Source organism: Homarus americanus, unplaced genomic scaffold (assembly GCF_018991925.1).
Source record: "Homarus americanus isolate GMGI-L3 unplaced genomic scaffold, GMGI_Hamer_2.0 scaffold21314, whole genome shotgun sequence".
Taxonomy (NCBI): domain Eukaryota; kingdom Metazoa; phylum Arthropoda; class Malacostraca; order Decapoda; family Nephropidae; genus Homarus; species Homarus americanus.
The window spans coordinates 2,094,507-2,120,326 of NW_024720811.1; the positions used below are offsets into that span (position 1 = coordinate 2,094,507).

A 25,820-nucleotide genomic window follows, 5' to 3' on the forward strand; every position below is an offset into this window, starting at 1 on the left:
ATTCCCACTCACTCTCCTGACACCAGTATGAGGTCCCCGGTATAACCCCCCCCAGTATGTCAGTATGTCTCACTATATCCCTCTCAACGGATCTAGTATACCCCACTCACTATACCTGATATACCCCACTCACTATACCTGATATACCCCACTCAATATACCTGATATATCCCACTCAATATACCTGATATACCCCACTCAATATACCTGATATATCCCACTCAATATACCTGATATACCCCACTCAAAATACCTGATATACCCCACTCAATATACCTGATATACCCCACTCACTATACCTGATATACCCCACTCACTATACCTGATATACCCCACTCCACATAAGAGTGGTGATATAACCAAATATATCACCTAGTATAGTGCCTACAATACCCACAAACAACTAAGCATACCCATTATATATCATACCCACCAGCAGGCACCTATCATAACAGTGCCAGGTATGAGAGTATGGGGGGGGGCAGTGCCAGACGCGACCCTACAAGACCTTAAAGGGCACTCTGACTGATGGGGGAGACAGAGGTGGGGAGGGGGGGAGGGGAAGGGGGGGAGAGGGGGGATGGGGGAGAGAGGGGAAGAGGGGAGGGGAGAGGGGGAGACAGGTGAGGGGTATTGTATTCTGACCTCATCTGCATATCATTACAAGTTAACTTCATTTGCATATTTAATATTCCATGTTTTGACCTAATTATTCACCTTTTTGAAAACCAACATTGGTATTTTTTGACCCCTGACGCTTGACATATACAGTATAACTACGTTGGGTTGGGTTGGGTTGGGTTGGAAGTATGACAAGGTAAACTTAATGACCCACAAAGCCACACACTAATATAGAAAGTGGGAGACAGAGAGATAGAGATTAAGATACCGAAAGATAAAGAATGAGAGATAAGAGACAGAGTGAGAGAGATAGATAACACGAGAGAAAGAGAGAGAGATAGATAACACGAGAGAAAGAGAGAGAGATAGATAACACGAGAGAAAGAGAGAGAGATAGATAACACGATAGAAAGAGAGAGATAGATAACACGAGAGAGAGAGAGAGAGAGAGAGAGAGAGAGAGAGAGAGAGAGATAACACGAGAGAGAGAGAGAGAGAGAGAGAAAGAGAGAGATAACACGATAGATAACACGAGAGAAAGAGAGAGAGATAGATAACACGAGAGAGAGAGAGAGAGAGAGAGAGAGAGAGAGAGAGAGAGAGAGAGAGAGAGAGAGAGATCCCGCAGTCATGTGTCACTTGTAATTATGACAGCACTAAAAGTGAATTCCTTCAAGACCAAACTTAACCAAGAGCTCCGTACTGTACATGTCCAGTACTTGTTAACACTGTGTGATAATGAACCAACACACACACTGGTAAACTAATAAGTGAGGAAAGAGATAAAGTAAAAAGTACTTCACTTAAACACTTACATGACTAAATCAACTTAGTTTCGAGTCACGAGGAAAAACTCAACTTAGGAATCATATGAGAATCCCGGGTGGCAGGCGACGAATATGAATACCTAGTCTTTATACAGAAATACACACACATTGCAATATTTACTACTCCTTACCTACCTCAACACCTGGATAGTGAGAGAGAGAGAGAGAGAGAGAGAGAATATTTACCCCCCCCCCCTTTACCTAACCCAACACCAGATTAATTGTAAGAGATGAATGTTCTTAGTTCCACCATGCTATTGTACTATTTCAGATGATACTAAATGTTATATAATACTTCCTTGAGATAAATGTATAGTATATATCAGGTGCCTAAAAGAGAGCTCAGGTTCTCAACTGGCTCAGCCATGTTAATATTGTTATTATTATCCACTCTGTATCTGTGTTTTTCTGGCTAAATAAACTGTTTCAATTCAATTCCTCTCTCTCTCTTCTTCTTCGTCTCCCACATTCTCCTCTTCCCTGTTCTCACTTTTCTTCTCTTTCACACTGTCTCGTCTCGTCCCCTTCTCTTACTACACGTTTGAATCATTATCTTTCTCAGTTCCTCTTCTTAAATCTCTCCCTCTCTCGCATCTCCCCTTTTCCTCCTCGTTCACTTCATCTTCACACTTTTATCATGATGTGTTTCATGTCTACTATTCCCTTCTCTCTTCTTCCCTCGTTTATCTTTCTCTCTATCGTAATTTCTCTTGTATTTCCTTCTCCTATTTCATCTTCTTTTCTCTCTATTCACCCCTCCCCCGTTCTCTTCCCTCACTCATTTTTCCATTCCTCCTCCTCTTTCATCTCTCTCCTTCCCTCTCCTGCCATCCTCCTCTTCTCATTCCTCTCTCATCTCCAACGCCTCTCGAATCCTTCTCTCCCTGGCGGCTTCCCCTCCCTCTCCCCTCAGTGAGAGCTCTCACCGCTCTCACCACCACATGAACACCTCACTTGAGCCACCTCCTCCACCTCCCCTCGTCTGCCTTCCACCACCACCACCACCAGCATCACCTGGTTTCCACTTCCTCCAGTACCTGTAACTCTTGGCCTCCAGCAATATGGTCTCCAGCTCCAGTCAAACACCATCATTAACTATGTAACTACCACATTGAATCAGGAGTCATTGAGGATATTCTGGCTGCTTATCCTAAATTTACTAGTCCACACTGATTAGTCCTCAATTTTGCTCTACACTATTACTTCTTGTTGTGTATGAACCTCTGTCCTATGTGGCAGGGAACAGTAATAGCACCCCCAGTGTCAAGATCTGACTGAACTACACATATTAGGCAAAGCTGTACCACAATCTTGTCAATAAAGTTGTCAAAATAAAATGTGGGTTAAACAGGGTACAAGAGTCACTGACCTAAGCCAACAACTGACATGGTGACAACAATAAAAACTAAAACACGAGTAAAAGAAAAGATGATTAAAAAACGGACACAAAATAAACCAGACTGAAAGATATAATGTTTTTCTTCTGTAATACTTGACGACAGTTGCGCATCTGAACTACAAACTTGGGAAAATTTCTCCATAGAAGGTAAAAAGTTTCCGAGTTGGTGAAAATGAGAAAAACCGCAGGAGGAATCCATTTGGCGTAACATCACTTTTATGATTATCTTTTCCATCTGGAATCTACGGAATGTGACGCCGAGCTCCGCCAGCCATGTTAATTTTCGTGACTGTTGACGGTTCCTCTCATAGGTAAATGATTTTGTTGTAATATTAAGAAGTACCTAAGTGTAGTATTTTTTTTACAACACTGTATTTTCATTCTATTTTATACACATTTCCCTCTACTAATAAACTGTGTGTAAGTGTGTTGTTTTGTCTACAACTCTACAGCCTGAAATTCTGATCATACGGAAAGCATATCATAATAGAGGGGGTGAAGGACTCTTTTTAACCATATCAGTAAGCATGCAAAGTTACAGGTCTCCAGGTTCCGTGGTCTTGAAGCTACGGTGCTGAAACACACACACACACACACACACACACACACACACACACACTACACACATGCAGAGTATTATCATCATTATTATTATTATACAACCAGGCACGAGTCAATAAAGCTCTAATTTAATCCAGATTTTGCCGCTGAATGCATACGGTAGCAGTATTTAGACATATTACCTGAGGTGCGGGTCAATTTAGCAGGTGGTTGTTAATTAGCATGATGGTGTATCTCAACATGAAGGTGAGTCACGCCGTCGTCAGGTGAGGTGATGTTCATTACCTGCCGAGATGTTATCGTTCTTCCCTCCCTCTCATCATGCCTCTCTCCTTACATACCTATCTACCTACTTGTCTCCCTGCCTACCTCCCTCCCTCCCTGCCTTTCCACTTTCCTCCGCCCTTACGTTACCTACCTACTTGTCTCCCTGCCTACCTTCCTCCCTCCATCCGTCTCTCCCTACCTACCTATCTCTACCTGGGATCCATTAGAACTGGTGCCTATTAGTACCGGGGCTCCATATTACCGGAGCCTATTAGTACCGGGGCTCCATATTACTGGGGGTCTATTAGTACTGGGGCTCCATATTACTGGGGGTCTATTAGTACTGGGGCTCCATATTACTGGGGGTCTATTAGTACTGGGGCTCCATATTACTGGGGGTCTATTAGTACTGGGGCTCCATATTACTGGGGGTCTATTAGTACTGGGGCTCCATATTACTGGGGGGGTCTATTAGTACTGGGGCTCCATATTACTGGGGGTCTATTAGTACCGGGGCTCCATATTAATAGTCTATTAGTACTGGGGCCCATATTACTGGGGGTCTATTAGTACTGGGGCTCCATATTACCGGGGGGGTCTATTAGTACTGGGGCTCCATATTACTGGGGGTCTATTAGTACTGCTCCATATTACCGAGCCTATTAGTACTGGGGCTCCATATTACTGGGGGGTCTATTAGTACTGGGGCTCCATATTACTGGGGGTCTATTAGTACTGGGGCTCCATATTACCGAGTTTCATTAGTACTGGGGCTCCATATATTACTGGGGGTCTATTAGTACCAGTTCCATATTACTGGGGGTCTATTAGTACTGGGGCCCCATATTACTGGGGGTCTATTAGTACTGGAGTTCCATATTACTGGGGGTCTATTAGTACTGGGGCTCCATATTACCGGGGGTCTATTAGCAATTGGGGCTCCATATTACTGGGGGGTCTATTAGTACTGGGGTTCCATATTACTGGGGGGTCTATTAGTACTGGGGCTCCATTATTACTGGGGTCTATTAGTACTGGGGGCTCCATATTACCGGGGGTCTATTAGGCACTGGGGGCTCCATACATTGGGGGGTCTATTAGTACTGGGGCTCCATATTACTGGGGGGCCCATAGTACTGGGGCTCCATGTTACTGGGGGTCTATTAGCACTGGGGCTCCATATTACTGGGGGGTCTATTAGTACCATTCCATACTAGTCTATTAGTACCGGGGCTCCATATTACTGGGGGTCTATTAGTACTGGGGCTCCATATTACTGGGGGTCTATTAGTACTGGGGCTCCATATTACTTGGGGTCTATTAGTACTGGGGCTCCATATGACCAGTAAACCTCTCGCTAATTACTCTTTCCTTCCCTATTGGGTATATCCTGCCTTCCCCCTCCATCCCCCACGGTATATAAACAAACAATTGGGGGGTAGTGAGGAAATACCCCCAAGTCTCTCTCTTCCTTTGTCTTTACTTCTCTCCTCTCTTTTCCTTTGTTTTTACACCCTTCTCTCTCTCTCTCTCTCTCTCTTTCGTTTCCCTTTTCTCTCTTTTTTCACTCTCTACCACTTTGTCTTTACCTACATCTCTCTCTCTCTCTCTAATTCAAAACACACAATATATCTTTTAAAAATCCACAGGTCTTTATGTCGCCGCTGCTGCCGCCACCTCCGCCACCACCTCCGCCACCATCACCACCGCCACCACCTCCACCACCATCACCACCGCCACCACCTCCGCCACCATCACCACCACCTCCGCCACCATCACTCACTGCCACCACCTCCACCACCATCACCACCACCACCACCTCCGCCACCATCCACCACCATCACCACCAATTCCGCCACCATCACTACCACCACCTCCGCCACCATCACCTCCGCCACCACCTCCGCCACCATCACCACCGCCACCACCTCCACCACCATCACCACCGCCACCACCTCCGCCACCATCACCACCACCACATAACCCAACACTCTACTGTTAATGCGTGTGTAGTAACGCTCTATGTTAAAAATAGCGAAAATACTGGAACGGGAATACTGGAATTTGGAATAATACTGGGTCATGAATAATCTTGATGCGGACATACTGGAATGGGAATACTGGGCCATGAATAATAGTTATGGAACAGGAATACTGGAACGGGAATTATACTGAAACAGGAATAAAATTGAGATGAGAATAACACTGGAATAGGAATAACATTGGAACGGGAATAACATTGGAACGGGAATAACATTGGAACGGGAATAACATTGGAACGGGAATAACACTGGAACGGGTCCAATACTGGGAAGGGAAAAACAGCTTCAATAAACACTGAAAAGTTAAAAATAGTGGAATATCCAAAATGTCGGAACTCAAAGGTAACTCACCGCTATCAGACCACAGGAGAGAGAGAGAGAGAGAGAGAGAGAGAGAGAGAGAGAGAGAGAGAGAGATTGGATCCTACCAATTACATTAAGTCACATACCTGCCAAATATGAGTGTGTGTGTGTGTGTGTGTGTGTGTGTGTGTGTGTGTGTGTGTGTGTGTGTGTGTGTGTGTGTGTTCAAGCTACAAGTGTGAACCAGCCTAGCACTCAGGTGAATTAGCCAGGTAAGTTACTCTACCACGCATGTTTTGCCTGTAATATTTCCCAGCTGAGTGTACCGGAGAGAGAGAGAGAGAGAGAGAGAGAGAGAGAGAGAGAGAGAGAGAGAGAGAGAGAGTAAAAATTCACGAAATACAACAAATAATACGCAGGTAGCTATATCCTGTATAATGTATAAATAATAACGTACGTACAATAAACAATAAATCAATATACAAGTGACATTACAAAAAAAAAATCCCAAACAAACAAACAGTAAACATGACACTTGCAAACAAACAACAACAAACTTCACCCGTCCAGAAAGTAAACAGTAGTGAGGTTAAAAGTTATCATAGGGTTTAAAAACAAAAGCTGTTAGTACACTGTGTCTCCTCCCTCTCTCTCTCCTTCCTTCCCTCACCTGACCCACTTTCCTGCAACAGAGAGGTGGAGGAGATGGAGGAGGGAAGAGGAAGAACAGGAGAAAGGAGAAAGGTGTGGAAGAAGATGGGAAGAGAGGATGAAAAGGGAAAGGGAGGAGGATTAGAAGGAAGAAAGAAGGAACGAGGAGGAGGAGGAAGAACGAAGAGGGAAGGAAAAAGGGACAAGGACAAGGCTAAAGAAAAATATTACACTGTGGTATGCAAATTTCCACACGAGTTGAGGACCGAAAAAGTTACCCTGAAAAAATAAAAAAATAAATCCCTGTAGACGTTTTTCCCTGTTCACTCCCCCCCCCCCCACCCGTTTGAAACACTATATTCTGTTTTTCTTAACGACACCTGACATTAATCATCGTCTACATAACGATCTCTGTGCTTAAAAAAAAAACGTAAAGTAATAACGCAGGTAAACCCAGGTTCTCTAATTAGTGGTATAAATGCAAATATAGGAATGATTATTGACCTCACGTTTACTCTCAACAATGTCTGGTATAAAATTTGATTGGAGGAATCATTATAAGTAGTAGTAGTAGTAGTAGTAGTAGTAGTAAAGGAAGGACAAAGACACCTAGGCGCAGTAATTGGCACGACTGTCAAAGATTGCTAGCACCAAGCCACATGCGGCTTTTGCGGCATTCACTCATGGAGTCAAGCATCCCTGGAACTACCTGAAGCGCAATATCCCTGTCCCCTCCTCCACCCTCTGGAAGAAGCTATCAGCGTCAATTTCATTCCCAAATTAGTGAAACACCCTCACTTAACCCCAGCAGAAAGATCACTCCTTGCACTACCACCGAGACTGGGAGGTATGGGAATGACCAAACCAGGAGATTGCTGCCACCGAACATCAAAACTCAGTTAAGCTCACGGCAGCCCTCACGGACCACATAATAGCTCAGAACGCAACAGGGGAGGTGGATACCAGCGAAGTAAACAAGATTCGAAGGTCCATTACGACAGAACGACAGCACAGCCAAAGGGATAAGTTGCAGCAACTGTTGCTGCAAGTACCAGAGAATTTGAAAAAAAAGTAGCTATAGCGCAGGAGGTGGGCGCCTCGAACTGGTTAACTACGTTACCGATAAGGGCAAATGGTTTCAGTCTCAATAAACAAGAATTTACAGGTGCCAATGCTCTAAGGTACAGTAGGCCAGTGGAAGGTTTGCCTTCCCAATGCATGTGTGGCTCTTCCTATGACGCCGATCACGCCATGGTGTGCAAGAAGGGGGGCTTCATATGCATGAGGCATGACGAAGTAAGGGATCTCACAGCAAATATGTTGAAGGAAATCTGCCGGGACGTCATGGTAGAACCGACCCTCCTTCCATTGGACTGTGAGATTTTCCAACACAGGACTTCAAACACATCCAACGAAGCCCGTGTTGACATCAGTGCTCGAGGATTCTGGATGCGGGGACAGGGAGCCTTCTTCGACATCAGGATCTTTGATCCCATGGCCGCATGTCACCGTAACTTAGCTCTCGATGCTGCACACAGGTGGAACGAGAACGACAAGATAAGGGCATAAGGGGAGAGAATTCGAACCTAGAACAAGGCAGCTTCACTCCTCTAGTGTTCACAACCTCTGGTGGGATGGGACTAAGTGCAAGATGTTTCTACGCCAGACTCGCGAAGGTGATCTCCAGACAGAAGCAGCAGCCCAGAAGTTATGTTACAGCCTAGATGAGATGTCGACTGTCCTTCTCTCTCCTTCGGTCTGCTTTGCTCTGCCTTAGAGGAACGAGAGCTTCGGCTCCAAAGCCGACAACAGCTGCAGATATTGACTATGAGGCTACAGTCACTGAATGCCGCATAGATCTGCGGCTCAACTAATTCAACACAGCTAGGATAGCTACTCATGTATTAGGATATTTAATTTTAAGGTAAGGTAATAAAATGGCGGCGAAGGTGTGGCTATTGGGGGAGGCTGGAGGCCACGTTTAAAAAAAATAGTAGTAGTTGTTGCAGTAATAGTATGTTAAAACTAGGCCCAACCTTATAACAATTTATGATTACTAATACTACCTGGGGGTGGGGGAGGTTTGCATTAGGTTAGGTTAGGTTTGGTTAGCATTAGGTTAGGTTTGGTTAGCATTAGGTTAGGTTTGGTTAGCATTAGGTTAGGTTTGGTTAGCATTAGGTTAGGTTTGGTTAGCATTAGGTTAGCGTTAGGTTAGGTTTGGTTAGCATTAGGTTAGGTTTGGTTAGCATTAGGTTAGCGTTAGGGTATTTTACCATCAGTACAGACAGTGTGTACATAAAGTAGGTGTACAGTGAGCAGAGTGTACACAGATTCATAAAGTACAAAGAGAGAGTTAAAGGGAGGTGTGTACACGCAGGAAGTACACGAGAGAGAGAGAGAGAGAGAGAGAGAGAGAGAGAGAGAGGAGAGAGAGAGAGAGAGAGAGAGAGAGAGAGAGAGAGAGAGAGGTACACATTGTGAGTCTGTATTGTGGACACAGTCTATACTCTCTCTCTCTCTGGGGGCTACACAGTATTATTGAGGCCTGGGTGATGTGGCGGCTCTCTCTCTTTTATCTCTTTTCTGTCTTTATCTCTTTCTGTCTTTTATCTTTGTCTTTCTCTCTTTACCTACGTTCCCTCCCACCTCTCTCTCTCTCTCTCTCTCTACATTGTTCCTCCCCATCTCTCTCTCTATCTATTTACCTATCCATTCGGGTGGTTGGTCTATCCCGTGTTAGGGGCACAGGAGGGAGGGAGGGGGAGGAGGGGAGGGAGGGAGGAGGAGGGAGGGAGGGGAGGAGGAGGGAGGGAGGAGGGAGGAGGAGGGAGGGAAGGAGGGAGGGAGGGGAAAGGAAGAAAGGAGAGGGAGGTAAGGAAAGAAGGAAAGAGGGAGAGTGGAAGGAAGGAAAGAGTTGGAGGGAAGGAAGGAAGAGAGGAAGGAAGAAGGGAAGGAAGGAAGGGGGGAGGGAGGAAACGAAGGAAGAAAGGAAAGAGGGAGATGGAGTGAAGGAAGGAAGAAGGGGATGGAGGAAGAAAGGAAGGAAGAAGGGAAGGAAAGAAGGAAGAAAGGAGGTTAACGCCATAAACCACCAAGGATAATGTCACGGTCTATGACACCTAAAAGTTACCCGGTTATAAAAGCTAAAGGTCACCCAGCTATGACCACCTAACAGGAGTCAAGCTATAAACAGGTAACAGGAGTCAAGCTATAAACAGGTAACAGTAGACCGGCTATGAACAGTTCACAGTAAGCAAGCTTTGAGCAGTTAACAGTAGACCAGATATAAACAGGTAACAGTGAGCCAAGTATTAACGGGTATCAACAGTTAACAGTAGGCCAGGTAACAGCAGACCAGGTATTAACAGGTATAAATAACCTAGCCTCGTCACTCACCACACACACACACACACACACACTTCAGCTAAAAAAAATAAAATAAAATAACCCAACCAAATCACCAATCTCTTCACAGCTCAATCACCAAGATATAACAGTCACACACACACACACACATATACAGTACAGCTGTATGTATATATATATAAAACCGTTTAAATCACCAAACTCTCACGGGCCTCACCATCACACTGCTGCACCATCTATATTTAACTAACATGTCACCAAGTTCCTAAGGCTGAATCACCATCCATATCATGAACCAAGTAAGAGAGAGATTCACCAAGCCAGAACGGTTCACCAATTAATACATTTCCAACCAAATCATAATAACAATTTATATCAAAGACAATCCAAAATTAATGTGTACACAAAATTATTAAAATCTCCAGCCAACAATTTCTCACAAAAAATACTTTCTATAATTAAATTCAATAAATATCTATAATTTACTAACACCATATAACCTGTTATACTAATCATGTTATTCAAAGTTATTAAATAATTTCCTGTAGATAAATGGAACTACAGTATTTATAAGTTCACATTTGAAACAGTTCCCGGCGCTTATCTGGGGCTCAGATATGTCAATATTTATTTTTGTAGTCCGAAATTGAAAGTTCATTTAGTCAGATAATACAGAGATACAAAGTGAATACAGTACAGTAATAATAATAATATTGAAACGAGTGAGTTTTGTCGAGTCCTGGGGCAACCTGTAACTGATAAATACTGTACAGGGAATTATATTGTATCGTCTAGGTTACAAAATATTACAGGGTGTAAATAAATAAATACAAGTCAGACTGTATCAATATTTTCACAATTTTCTTTTCTGTGTCAGTGTTAATTTTTTATAATTTAATTTTTATATTTTGTACCGCAAAGGATGTACAGTAAGGCGATAAGAGCAGAACAAGAGGATTTTATTAATGTTGGCAAAAATCTTGCAGAGAGCATCCCAGATCACCATGAGGAATTTAGAGCCTACCTGCAAAACAGACAGCAAAACGAGCTGTTCCTATCCCCTGTCACAGCAGATGAGTTACTGGCCATCATAAAAATGTCCAAAGATGCAGCAGCAGGCGAAGACAATATACCAAAAAGCATCATTAAGAAAGTAGCCCACTTATTACTACCTGTTCTCCTCCACATTTGTAACTCCTCCTTCACTAGTGGTGTCTTTCCTGATAAACTGAAAATTGCTAAAGTTCACCCAGCATATAAAAAATCTGGGGACAAAGGTCTCTTCAAGAATTACCGCCCCATATCAGTCCTCCCAGCCTTGAGTAAGATACTGGAGAAGCTAGCATGTAGTAGACTAAACTCCTTCTGCAATGCCAATAACATCTTTACAGACTCCCAGTTTGGATTTAGAGCTAGAAGGTCGACTGAGAGTGCTCTGCTATCCTTTACTAATAACGTCTTAAATTCCTTTGATGACAATCAGTTCACAGTCGGTATATTCTTGGACCTCTCTAAAGCCTTCGATACTGTCGACCATACCATCCTCCTTTCAAATCTTGAACATTACAGCGTTAGGGGCCTGTCCCACAATTGGTTTACCTCATATCTGTCCAACAGGAAGCAGTATGTCTGCTATAATAATCACCAATCTGACTCCTCGCCAATCTTGTATGGAGTCCCCCAAGGTTCAATTCTCGGTCCAGTACTGTTTTTGTTGTACATAAACGACATAGTCCACGCCAGCACACTCATAAAATACAACTTATTTGCAGACGATAGTAATCTCTATGCCAGCAACTCAAACCTCCATTCCTTGATGAGAACTATGAACACTGAATTAACTAAAGTCAGGAGCTGGGTAATACGTAATAAACTGACCATAAACCTTGAGAAAACCCACAACACGATCTTTCACAGAAGGAAAAACTCACCCCCAGACTTGGACCCCCTGTACCTTGGTAATACAGTCCTCAAACGCGAACAAAATACTAAATTCCTCGGAGTTATTGTTGATCAAAAACTTAACTGGAGAAACCACATACAAGCCATTCACAGTAAAGTCAATAAACAGTGCAGTATCATGTATTACACTCGACAGTCACTCACTCTCACAGCAATGAAAGATATCTATCATGATCTTGTCTACCAACACCTGATACACTGTCACACACTATGGGGGGCCTCTGGCTCTTCAAAAACACAATCTCTGGTTACCGCACAAAAGAGTTGAACGGACAATGACCTACCTGAACAAAACAGATCACACAAACGAGAAATTTGCTATATTGAAAATTTTAAAATTCGAAGATATTAATACCTACTGCTGTGCCCTCTTTGTTTACAAATCTATCAATCACTTGCTTGACAATAATTATTTCCAGTTCCGGAATAATCAGAGATACAACTTAAGGCACCCAGAGCTACAAAGACACCCCCAATGCGCTCCTCTCAGTCCCAGACCTCCATAAAATATCAGGGTGTGAAGGTGTGGAACAACTTACCCCCACCCATCCGACCAGACTCCTCTCCCTTCCTTTAAATCATCTCTTAAAAAATATCTATTGTCTAAGCATTAATATTTCTTGTAACACTTACTATATTTACAGTACCTGGTTTTTTTTTGTACCATCAAAACCGTTTTATCGGAAATTATCATGTAAATAGATAAGTAATTGCCATTGCAATAAACATATTTGCCAACTAGACATAATCTTGACAGCTCTGTCCTCTTGTTCAACCTTATTACTGTACAACCCAGGTTGTACTGCTCCCCCATTATACTTATGTTTTTCAATTCCACTGTAATTTATGTATATATAAAAAAATAATAAAAAAAATAAATAAATATTGAAGTGATAACCGTGGTAACATTATGAGATGTTCTTATTACCACCATGCTATTGTACTATTCCAGATGATACTAAATGTTACATAATACTTCCTTGAGATAAATGTATACCTGTAGTATATACTGTATCAGGTGCCTAAAAGAGAGTTCAGGTTCTCAACTGGCTCAACCATGTTAATATTGTTATTATTATCCACTCTGTATCTGTGTTTTTAGCGCTAAATAAACTGTTTCAATTCAATTCATTAGGGCCATAGGCTAACAGAGCAGACGGAGGGGGGATGGAGGGAGGGAGGCGTGTGATCACCAGTTCATTATATGACCAGCCCTGTGAATCACCAAATTACACCAGGGATGAGAGGGAGAGAGGGAAGGGGGGATGAGGGAGGAGGTGAGGAGGGGAGAAGGTTTGTCACCAAGCCGTGGAGTGATTTACAGGCACCAGAATGGGCCGGAAGGGGCGGGGGGGGGGTCGAACCGTGGGAGTTGAGTGAGGGGTGAGGGGAGAGTGAGGAGGGAGGTGAGGGGGGAAGTTGGTATCGGATGTCCCAGGATTTATGGTCGTTATGGACATCCCACCTTCCCCTCCGGACCCCTCACCTTTCACCCCCCCTCCTCCCCACACGCCCCGGAAGTCCCATGAGGGGTGTGACGGGAGAATGGCATGGTGTGAGGGGACAAGAGAGTGGGGGTGTGAGGGGACAAGAGAGTGGGGTGTGAGGGGACAAGAGAGTGGGGTGTGAGGGGACAAGAGAGTGGGGTGTGAGGGGACAAGAGAGTGGGATGTGAGGGGACAAGAGACGTGGTATGAGGTGAAAAAGCGAAGGAATAAGCAACTCTCCCTCCCTTAACTTGCTAGTACCATCAAATAAAATAATAATAATAATAATAAAATAATAATAATGCTTATAACAATAATAATAAACCACTCATGGCCTATTAAACTTTAAGAGATATATCTAGGTATAAGTGATATTCTTAACATAGTCTCGTGCGCACTTAAGACAAAGCACAAGGGTACACACTGTCAAATGCGGTGGAGTCTAATAATAATAATAATGATAAAAACTAAGTAATTCAAGTGATATGTAAATAATGATGATAATAATAACAACAATAATAATAATAATAATAATAATAATAAATAAAGCAAATATTACCACCATCGTACTTATCAAGCACACACTCCTTTGTCCCTTCACTTATAATGAGGCACTTACAATCTACTAGGTTCGTGTCTGCCTGTTAAGTGGGGGGGGGGGGTCACTCACTCACTACAGCGGTACAATGGTGCACTTAGAGGAGTTACAATGGCGTGCTGTCTTCATGACTACCCCCCTCCACCTCCTCCTCCTCACGGACGCACTCTGGCAAAAATCCACGCGTTTGTGGGTCTGGCGTGTGCTGACTGGTCGTTCTTGACCTAGTTCGTCATAACGTCAGCCTCTGTGTTTCGAGGTGTCGGATTAGGTTAGATTAGATAGTCATTTTATATTTGTTGTTTGGTTATGTGAGGTTAGTTTAGGTTTGGTTTGGTTACGTTACGTTTGGTCAAGTTGGGTTAAGTTGGGTTGGGTTAAGTTGGATAAGGTTAGGTTAGGGTTAGGTTGTTAAGTTTGGATAAGTTTAAGTTAGTTTTAGTACATATTAAAAAGCTCCAATGTACGTTTACGAATACATAAATGTTCCTATGTACCTTAATGAGTAATTAAATGCTCCAATGTACTACCATAACGATACAGAAATGCTCCAATGTACCTTAATGAGTACAGAAATGCTCCACTGTAACTCAATGTACAGAAATGCTCCAATGTTTCCTAAATAGAACTACAGTCTCTTTCTCGGTTTCTAAAATATACGATGAGTCAGTGGCGCATTCAGCTCAAAATTTCAGAGGATAGAGGTGAAGGAAGGAGGGTGGCGAGTGGAGGGTGGGGGAGATGGAAGGTGGGTGAAGGGAGAGGGAGAAGGAAGGTGGGTGAAGGGTGGGGGAGAAGGAAGGTGGGTGAAGGGAGAGGGAGAAGGAAGGTGGGTGCAGGGTGGAGGAGAGAAGGAAGGTAAGGTGCAGAATGAGGAGAAAGGAAGAGTGGGTGCAGGGTGGGGAGAAGGAAAGAGTGGGTGAAGGAAGGGAGAAAGGAAGGTGGGTGCAGGGTGGGGAGAAGGAAAAGAGTGGAGTGCAGGGTGGGGGAGAGAAGGAAAGGTAAGGTGCAGGGTGGGGGAGAAGGAAGGTGGGTTAGCAGGGGGGGGAAGGAGGTGGGTGGCAGTGGGAAGATGGTAATGTGCCCCAATCTTTCTCTGACATCAATAATAAGCATTACTGTACGCGACCTCCAACATAAAACAATAACATCTTGCTAAATTTGAACCTTGAGAATAATTGATCTTTATTTAAGTATACTGTACACACTACATCTATCTCGTGTTTAGCTTTAGTTTGCTGCCTGTCTGTCACCCACGCATCATTTTATTTAAATTCTCATCAATATTTCCATTGCACCCGCACACAGGGAAAAAATATATTACCAGTCTTTCATCCTGTTTGAGTTTGTCTCTTGTCTGACTGTCACCCACACGCCGTTTTCTTTGAATTCTCATCAATATTTCCATTGCACCCGCACGCAGGGAAAAAATATATATTACCAGTCTTTCATCCTGTTTGAGTTTGTCTCTTGTCTGACTGTCACCCACACGCCGTTTTCGTTAAATATTCACCAACGTCTCCACACAAAGGGTCCCCCAAAAAAACCGAACTAGCAGCTATATCTGAACCCTGACCTGATCCTTTTATGTTTTAATGTACACTTCTAGTCTCCAATATTTCTACGCAACATTGTTTGAGTTTGCCTATCTCACCCACACTCCGTTTTCTTTGTTATTACTCATCAAATATTACCTTTATTCACCAACCTCCCACAAAAAAAAGGTCTCGTTGCCAAATTTGAACCACTGAACTGGTCCGGTAAATATGCGTGTGAGGTTCATCTTTAAAGTGTCGACATTGATTGGTTGATGATACTCCGTGGCGCTGCGCTGGTGCCAAATCTATCTCACTCTGAACACCCGAGACTCTTACTGTACATGTGACACCTCCGCCTCCCGCCACCACAACAACAACACTGCCGGGATGAGGTAGAGACAAAGAAGAGGTTATTTTCTTCGGATTCCACAGAGGGAAAAAAAATCTACCAGCTGATTTCCCACTGGAGTAAATTAGCGTGGTACTGTAGTTTCCCCAAAAGAAGAAATACTGCTGTACGATTTCGCAATGGATAAAAATCTCACTAGATATTTTCAGTAGATAAAATTCTCATCAGTTATTTTCAGTGGACAAAATCCCTGAGTCCCGTTTTTTTTAAAGTCCTAATATCCTGTCAGGTCAGGTCAGGCTAGATTAGGTTGATAAATTAGATCAGGCTAATTAAGCTAGGTTAAATTAGACCAGGTTAGATTCTTAAGTAACGTAATGTTAAGTTAGTTTTGGTTAGAACAGGTTAGGTTAAGTTAGGTTAGGTTACAGAACTTACAGGTACGTTATGTTAATTAATGTACCGTAAGTTAGGTTTGGTTAAATTTTGCCTAACAACACCATATTTAGTATACGACTTACGAACACCAAGCTCTTTTAACAGCACCTTAATAGTGATCAAATGTGTGTATGTGTATGTGGATGTATGTATGTGTATGTATGTATGTGTATGTGGATGTATGTATGTATAAGCGTGAGTGAGCAAGTAAGGATATATATATGCATGCATGTATCAGAAGGGCAGTGGGGCAGCAACACACACACACACACACACACACACACACACACACACACACACACACACACACACACACACACACACACACACACACACACACACACACACACACACACACACACACACTGGTCTTACTTGGACTGCTTCCAATAAACTGGTTGTTTATTATACATGCCCACAACACTGCAGTCCTACACCCACTACACTTCATGCACACTCCACATTATCCTCCACACACTCCACCTTCACCACATAATCCTCCACACACTCCACCTACACTACTTAATACGCCCTGCACACTACACCTACACTCACCAAACACAAAAGTCAACCTACACTTGCTCCACATTCTCACTGCGCTACAGTAGATTCACACGATACACATAATATACCCGCGACATTCACTGCACATTAACACAGAACGCATCCACTACCCAACATACATAAATTAAAGTCTACCATCGAAAAATCAATAAAAGATAACAATAAAAAAACTTCAGTATTTCGTTATCAATAATAAAAAGATTCAAGTAAATGAATAAATATTGCGAACTAACAATAAGTCAAACTAACAATTAAGACAACAGAAGTAATGAGAAATTAACGATAAACTTATACATGAAAACAGTACTGAAAATAAAATTATCCTACGCTGCGGTTTGACTTTGAAAACAATACTGATAAAAAAGGCACATGAAACAACTAATAACAATAAAAATAAATAATTAATAAACACAACAAAATAAATGATAAATAAAAAAATAAATACAGTTGAATTATATTATAACCGAACACAAAGGCAACGATGTATGTAGCCCAGTATATAATTTTTCAAGCGTTTCCTAACCATTGTTATTGTTCGGCATTATTTATATTTTTTTACGTGATCACTATATTGCATTTACTGATATGTAACGGTGAGGTGCATCTGCTTGTGTCTGTAGGGTAGGGAGGGGAGGAAAGGTTAAGGCTGGGGAGGTAAGGTTAGGGTTGGGGAGGTAAGGTTAGGGTTGGGGAGGTAAGGATAAGGCTGGGGAGATAAGGATAAGGTTGGGGAGGTAAGGTTAGGGTTGGGGAGAATATGCTTCAACAAAATACAGAACCACACCTAAAAATTTCCATCAGAATATAAAATCATGCATACACATTTCAGCAGAATACTTATTTCACATTACAGAAACGCATAAATACATAATCATACGTATACATTTCAGCCGAATAAAAAATCATGTGTATATTTCATCAGAATACAGAATCGTTTAGGTGTATTTCCTAGGCACGAGCACTTGATTCAACAGCTTCATTATACAACGCAGAGTGCAGCTGTAAGTGGTGAGGCTGAAGTGCAGCTGTAAGTGGTGAAGCTATAACGAATTTGTTCACATTAGCATTAGGTGTTTGCGTGTGGGGGTTTGTGTGCGGGGGTGTTTGAGTGTCTTCAAGGTTGAGTGTTCACGCCCATCTACCACAACCTTTACCACAATATTTACCACACCACCACCGCACCCATCTACCACAACCTTCACCGCACCCATCTACCACAACCTTCACCACACCCATCTACCGCAACCTTTACCACCACGCCCATCTACCACAATCTTTACCACAACCATCTACCACAACCTTCACCACCGTGGTACCACTCCTATCTACCACAACCATCACCATCTACCACAACGTTCACTATACCACCACAAGCTTCACTACCACACCCACGCCCATTCACCACACCATGAACACCGCTACAACCTTTACCACGTCCATGTACCACAGGCTTCACCACGCCCTAGTCATGGTGTGGCGTATAAATAGCACAGTACAGCTCACGTCTTCTTCCTATACAACTTAAATAAATGAGGAAAAGGCTGGCAGTTTAAGAGGTGACGAAGCTCCCATTTAAATCTCAAATTAAACGTCATTGTTGGGGTGTGATTCACAAAGGTTCCTACGTGGAATATTCCTGGTAAGTAAACTGATTTGTAGAATTTTGTTGAGCAGAATGAAGGAAGGCGTCAGATATACTATATGTAGTGATAGTATTGTTTTGAGTTTAGTTCAGTACGTTGCTTATTTCTGGTTAACTTTATACTCCAGGAAAAAAAACAAGCACTGGTAATAACATTTGAGTTAAACTGAAACGATGAAAATTATAGATATATTAATACTAGTTAGGGGAGAGAAATTAAGGTTGCGAATGTTTAGATAAAATATTCTGTACCTTGAAATTTGTCGGTGTTGTATGGACGTGTTATGGTGAGGTGTCGTGTTATGGTGATAATGTGTGTGTGTGTGTGTGTGTGTGTTATTTTGGTGTACTAACCTTAGTCAACCTGTTATGTGTTGTGTGTTGATGAAGATTCCAGGTGTGAGACTTGGAGTGTGTTATAAGGCCGTGTTGCCCTTACCTGTGATGCCTCCACGGTCCTGACATTAGCGTAGTCAGCTGAGGTGCTCTTGGTCTTACAGGAGGCTTGTCTCTTGTGCTGGTGCTGCTGTGGTTGTGGTTGTTGTGGCTGCTGGTGGTGCCCCTGCTGCTGCTGTTGCTGTTGGAGGTGCTGTTGTTGCTGTTGCTGTTGCAGTGACTGGGTGCCCGGGGCGCTGGCCATCGTGGATTGGGGGACAAATAAAAACCCTCACGATTTGGAACTGGGGTCTTTCCCAATATCTGTTTACATGGGTACAGTAAGTATCCTTGGCTCACACGCCCACACCCAAACACACACACACAGACAGCTATAGCACCCGTCACGCCATCATCTTAAATCCACAAGTTTCTGAACAAAGACCCAACACCACGGCCCCGTCACTTTTCAATTATAAAAAAAAAATTCCCCCCGAGGTGCCGTCGCTAACCCAACCCCATGGCGGCGTCCTCCTCACCCTGAGCTCTTGCCTCTAAGGTGTGGTGAAAACATGTAGGGGGCAAGAGTGTGTTAAGAGTGTATATCAGCGTGGAGGGGGTTGTGTTAGTGAGAGAGAGCGTGGAGACCTACACTCCCCGCCGTCTAGCACACGACTGTTGGAGGTAGCGCGGGGTGTCGTCTGCCGCAGCTGTCAACTTGGCGCCGTGTATCGACCCAATGAACCTCCACCCTCTTACTAGCCACCAGAGGTCTCCCGTGTAATCCAAACCCTTATACCCAGCGTTTATAGCGGATCAACAGCCATCATCCTCCCAGATAACAGAATCAGAGAGTCCATGATGGGAAAAATCAATATGATCTATGAATGCTAGGTAGTGTTTATACTTTGGCACACATTTTAATATTCCTTTATAATTCAGCTTTTCCTCCTTTTATTACCCCGGGCTCGTGGCGGATCAACGGCTCTGGTCAATCCCGGGTATCAGGATCAAGGAGATTGCGACGGGAAAAATCAATACGACCAATAAATGAATGTTGGTTGATATCTATACGTTGACACACATTCAGAAAGTCCTTGAGTAAATTCACGTTCCTGCTGTTTTTTGCAAAGATCATCTTCACGTTCTTAGGTCTCTGTATCCTTTATGGTGAACCTGTACTGTGCTGAAATGTACCATAGTTACTCTAACAAAGGTGAAGGTGACTCTAAATTGAAAAGAATCAGGAATAACTATTAAAATGTAAGACTTTCTTTTAGACGGTCTTTCTTTCCACCCTCGCTCTCTCAGTGCTTTCTCTCACCCCATCTTGCTCTCCTCTTTCCCCTTCCTCCCTCTCTTTCTCTACCCTCTGTGTCTCTCTGCCATTTGTCGCCTTTTCTCTCTTTCCACCCTTTCTCTCTCTATGTACCCCTTATCTGTGTATGTCTGTCTATCTGCCTACTCTCATACCCTCTCTTCTCTCTCCATCCTTGCTCTCTTTCTCCTCTAACACCCTTTCTCTCTTATCCCCTCTCTCTTAACATCCCCTTCCGATCTCTCTCTCTGCCTGTCTGTCTCTCTGTGCTGCATGTGTTACCGTCACAACACCAAACACCAACAGACAAACTAACACCCGTGGGAGGAAACTGCAATATGAGATGAGGGTAAGTCTGGCTACTGTCCCCTGGGTACAGTGACGTGAGGCGATGGCTGTGACGGAGGGAGGGTGACGTGGGGTGACGGCTGTGACTAGGGTATGTGACGGGGGGGGGTGATGGACGGGGAGGGTGTGTGACGGGTGACAAAGAGAAATAAACAAAGGAGGGTGTGGCGGAGAGGGAGTGTGACGGCTGACAAAGGAGGGTGAGTGTGACGGTTGTGACGGAGGGGAAATGGGTGTGAGAGGGGTGACGGGTGTGAGGAAGTGGGGGGTGACAAGAGGGTGAGTGAATAGAGGGACCACCAGTTACCTAACACACATACACATACGTACATCCCATAAGACATACACCCTCCACACACACACACATACACCCTCCACACACACATACAACCTCCACACACACACATACACCCTCCACACACATACAAACCCCCACAAACATACACCCACACATAACACCCCACAAACACACATACTACGATTAAATAAAAAATCCTTCAACAGAAGCGTGAACAATAACTTATGAATCATATACTAAATAAACCCGTTGATATTGTCCAAAATTTAAACCTGAGGTGCGTGGGTTCCTGTTCTGGGTGTATGCAATATATTATTTTTTCCATTCAACTATTTAAAGCAAAGAGTCAAGTTTAAAGTTCGTAAATTTCAAAATTTAGGTTTATAAAGATAAATGTTTTCGTAAAAATGGCGACTAATATAATAGAATATAATGTACAACATAAATGAATACACGTAAAATAATAATTAAATTGATAACGAATACAGAAACTGATACAAACAATATTTAGGTGATGCTAAAATAAACTGTACAATACCTTCACCGTACTAAAACTGAACACGAGATTATCAACTAAACTTTTACCACTATGAAATTCTGAAAAAAGTAAATAAAAAAGGTTGTTTCTGGACTAAGTGTGATTATTCATATTTACTTTATTTATTCCAACCAAATCCAATCTAACCCAACAAAACCGAATCCAACCAAACATAACCCTATCAAGCCTTACCTAAATCAACCAAATCAAATCTAACTCAACCAAACCCGAACTGGCCCAATTAACTTAACCTAACACTGCCTAATCTAAGCCAATCAAACCCAACCTAATCAAATCGAACCCAACCAAGCCTAACCCAATCAAAAATAAAATCAAACCCACCCAAACCTAACCTCAAATAACCTAGTATAAATTTCTCTGCAAAACAAACTTAAAATCTGGTCCCAGGAACTTCAGGGACATCCATGACGACAATTCAAGTATAATTGTACGTCCATTTTGTGCGCTTAAATGGAGTTAAATTTAGCCTATCTAGATAAGGTCGAGTCACAGTGTAATTTTAATGCCAAGTTAGGAGTAATATTTTGTATTTAAGCCTACCAGTCAGATGAGTTCTTATATCTCCAACTGTAAGGACTATTCAACGTGTGAACCTTTGGGTATAACGTAACTATATTCCTAACCTGAGTAGGGGATTACCGTTTTAAATCTCTTATTCATTATTACTCTTCTGTTTTACTATGAACACATTTAAGACAGTGCCACCCATCTTGTGCTATTATGTTTACTGACTGTGTATTACCTGACCAAACTGATGGATGTTTTACGAGCGTGAGGAGTGTTTTATGTGGATCATGCAGTCAATGGCATTGTTTGTCAGACTCTTACATAGTTACTAAAATGATGAGGTGTTCCTTTTTATTAACTACAACTGTTACGATGTCCTCCCAACATATTAAATTGCAATAGTATTTAGAAATAATTAAATAGTAGAAACATATCTTGGAAACATGGTGAGTAATCAGTGAGATAGATCCAGTGTTTTACAGCTTTTCTGTAATAGTTTCCATATTGTCGGTAATACAAGGTACACTTTAGGCTTCTTTTCAACTCCTGGTATTTAAGTATTTAGTAAAGTCATGCAGCACAGCTATGCCACTCATCTAAACCGTCTATAACTGCTATGTAACTAATCACTTGAGGAGGAATAACCGCCCCTACACTAATGACTTGTTGTTGATAACTAGTGAATGTAATAAACTAAAACACACGATTAATGGCCTTAGTTGTTGAAGAGTAGTAATATTGTAGTGTATATTAGTATTATTTTAGAACATTAACATCAGCTCCTTTCACCGTCTATTGTGATGAGAATAGCGATTTTTAATATGTTTTTAAGAAATACATATATACTGTAGACGTAATTCGTGTACATAAAACAAATTTCGTATAAACTAAACATTACTCAATAAACTCTGGCTGTGTGTAAGTATTTTTATTTCTGTTCATAAAATATTAATACGTTAGCAGCTATAAAAATACAATTCAATTCTTTATTAAAAAATCCTGATAATTTTTTAGTAAAAAGGTTATGCATTGAGCGAGCTGTTGAACAAGAGATATAAATAATATGTGTAGTTAAAGCAGCACATACTGAGGGACTTGTACACTCACCCATACACAAGTCTCCCCCTGTCAAGTATGGAGGCACACGCTATAGTAGTGTCTTCGGGCACATCTACTGATACTTCTGTACCCGGGGCTGTGATCTGAATGGACGATGTAATTCATAATTAATGTATAATAAATATAAGTGTACAATACTTATTAACACTGAGGATAAGTTATTCGTTTAATATGAAAATGACCACTAGGAAAAAATACTGCCAGAACCCGATATATAGGTGACAAAACACACACACTCTATTCGTGACAATGAATAAACGTGTGTACACAGCAACAGTCATAGGCGATGAGAACTTTACTTAAAAATTAAAACTTGATGGTAAATAAATTATTTCCCTTTATAACTGAGACTGAACTCGAAGGAAGCTCCAACTCACGCACAGTGTGGCCGCCCGTTTCAAGGCTTTGAACTTAACCTTTGATGCTAAAAATATATTGTTGCAGTAGTTGTCATGGTGAATATTCTTACCTGGTGTGAACACTGAGCACTTTCACATCTGTAGTTGGAGCGTGGTAATACTTTACTTGTTACATTCAACTACAACCTTATACGTCTGATGGTGTTGAGAAATTGTTAGTGATTAGTCTCCCAGCCTAAGCAAAGGACCTGACTGGAATTAATCATATGATAGCTTTGTTAGACTATACTTGATCGAAACGTCTTCAAAACACACGGGCTGATCCCCTCCACCCCACACACACACTCAGTCAGTCACCCGAGTTACATTTCTTATTACCAACACAAACAAAAAGTTTTACCTCAGGACTGAGCAATACACAATAAAACTGTGAGTTCAGATACACTGTAGCATGGTCTATGTGGCCAGTTGTCAAATTTCTCTTTGTTAGGCTCACATACATACGTACATGTAGGAGATCTCTCACTAAGGATGGAGGTGAGAAGGGAAACTCACTGGCGTTTTCTATATGTATATTATATGTACAATGCAGTGCTAGGGAGTTGCTGTGTGGTGAGGAGCTTGTTGAGAGGAGGCCTTGTCTGTTTGAGAGCGTTGAGTAGAATGACCTTCGCGGCTTTTTTTTGTGTCAGTTCCAAGTTTAGAAGCTCCAACAACTTTCCCTGAGTACGAATTCGCAACCTTTCGATTTACAACAGGTACCTACTTACTGCTAGGTGAACAGGGACCAAGGGGGCTAGGAGGAGTGCCCAAACAACTTCCGCCGGCCTGGGAATTGAACCCGTGACATCTTGCTTGCGAGGCAAGAGCGGTACTGCTTCTACCACAAGCGGCGAGGCTGGGGGTGTTTATACGATTCTGCCGGAAGTGAGCGGCGCTGCTGATTGGCTGAGGTGAAAGGCGGTAACTGGCCAATCACCGCGCAGTCCGAAAGCGAGGCTTGGTCTGTGGAACTCGCCGCTGGTTGGCTGGTAAGAGACAAATCGGGAGTTGTAGGGGAGAGTATCCACTACAATACTCCCCTTCCCCTCCGAGCGCTGCGGGAAACTTGTCGGCAGGGTTGTATCCCACATGTGAGACATAATGGGCAGGGGTGTGAACCACTCGGCTGCTACGGGTGACGACTCTGTCTAGTGACACAAAATCTGTGGGAGAAGCATAGGGAGAAGGAGGGTTGTAGATAAGAGAAGGTTGAACAGGCGAGGAATGTGGTGCTTCTCTTGCGGCAGGTACAAAATCCTCAGGGGCGCCGGGTGGGGTGTCTGGGTCCATGGAGCCGGATGCAGGAGCAGGGTCAGGAGCAGTAAGTACCTGAGGGAGAAAAGAGGATGCTGTGGGCGGCAATGGTGACCAGACAGGTGAAGGAGGCACAGGCGTGGTTTGCTGGGGGGAATGTGGTGTTTTTTTGGTGGCAGATGCACAGTCCTTGGGGGTGCTGGGTGGGATGTCTGGGTCCACAGGGCTAGGTGCATGATCCTCATCAGGAGCAGTAGGTACCTGAGAACTGTTGTGGACAAGGTGGTGCTGCAAGTGGCAACTGTGGGCAGACTGGTGCAGGTGTGGTTTGTTGGGGTAATGCTGGGCTGGGAGCCCATCGGGTAAAGTGGCCGGCTTCACTCGGTCGATGCTGATGGTGTCGTATCTGCCATTGTGAATGATCGTCAGGAACTTCGCTAACCGTGCAAAAACCGGGAAGGGTCCGTCGTAGGGGCGTTGAAGTGGGTTGCGGTGAGCATTGCGCCTGACGAAGACATACTTGGCGTTAAGTAGTGCAGGAGGGATGTGCTCAGGGCGATGGGAAGGCTTACGTGGGGCAGTAGCTTTGAATGCAGAAACTGCTTGTCGTAGTGTTTGCAGTAGGTCGTGACGGGCAGCAGGAGTGAAGTGGTCAAGGTCAGGAGAAAGTGAGAAATCCCCAGGTAGGCGAAGGGGCTCGCCTAGGGTGAGATCTGCTGGGCTGCAATCCATGTCCTCTTTGTGTGATGCGCGGATGCCAAGAAGCACTAAGGGTAGAGCATCCGTCCAGCTGTAGGGGTTGTGCTGTGCCTTGATGGCGTCCTTCAGCTGCCGATGAAACCACTCTACCATGCCGTTGGATTGAGGGTGGTAAGCAGTAGTGTGGTGCCTGGAAGTGCCGAGGAACTGTAAGAGACTATGCCAGAGTTGTGACTCAAACTGGGCTCCTCAGTCAGTGATGACAGTCGTGGGAGAACCGAAACGGGAGACCCAACCAGACAGGAAGGCGCAGACAGCTAACTC

The 25,820-nt window shown here is 43.2% G+C and overlaps 1 protein-coding gene across 2 annotated transcripts in view; it reads right to left on the reverse strand.

The window, feature by feature from the left end:
* LOC121861218 (GATA zinc finger domain-containing protein 10-like) overlaps positions 1-19,706 on the reverse strand; it is a 76,630-nt gene extending 56,924 nt beyond the window's left edge. The window contains exon 1 of one of the 2 annotated variants that reach the window (XM_042358853.1): positions 19,058-19,700. In XM_042358853.1, the coding sequence (XP_042214787.1) occupies positions 19,058-19,258 (201 nt within the window). In that variant the 5' untranslated portion in view covers positions 19,259-19,700. Of the gene's footprint in view, positions 1-19,057 lie in introns of both variants that reach the window. The other variant, XM_042358852.1, reaches the window with a different exon arrangement.
* Positions 19,707-25,820: the final 6,114 nt, after the last annotated feature.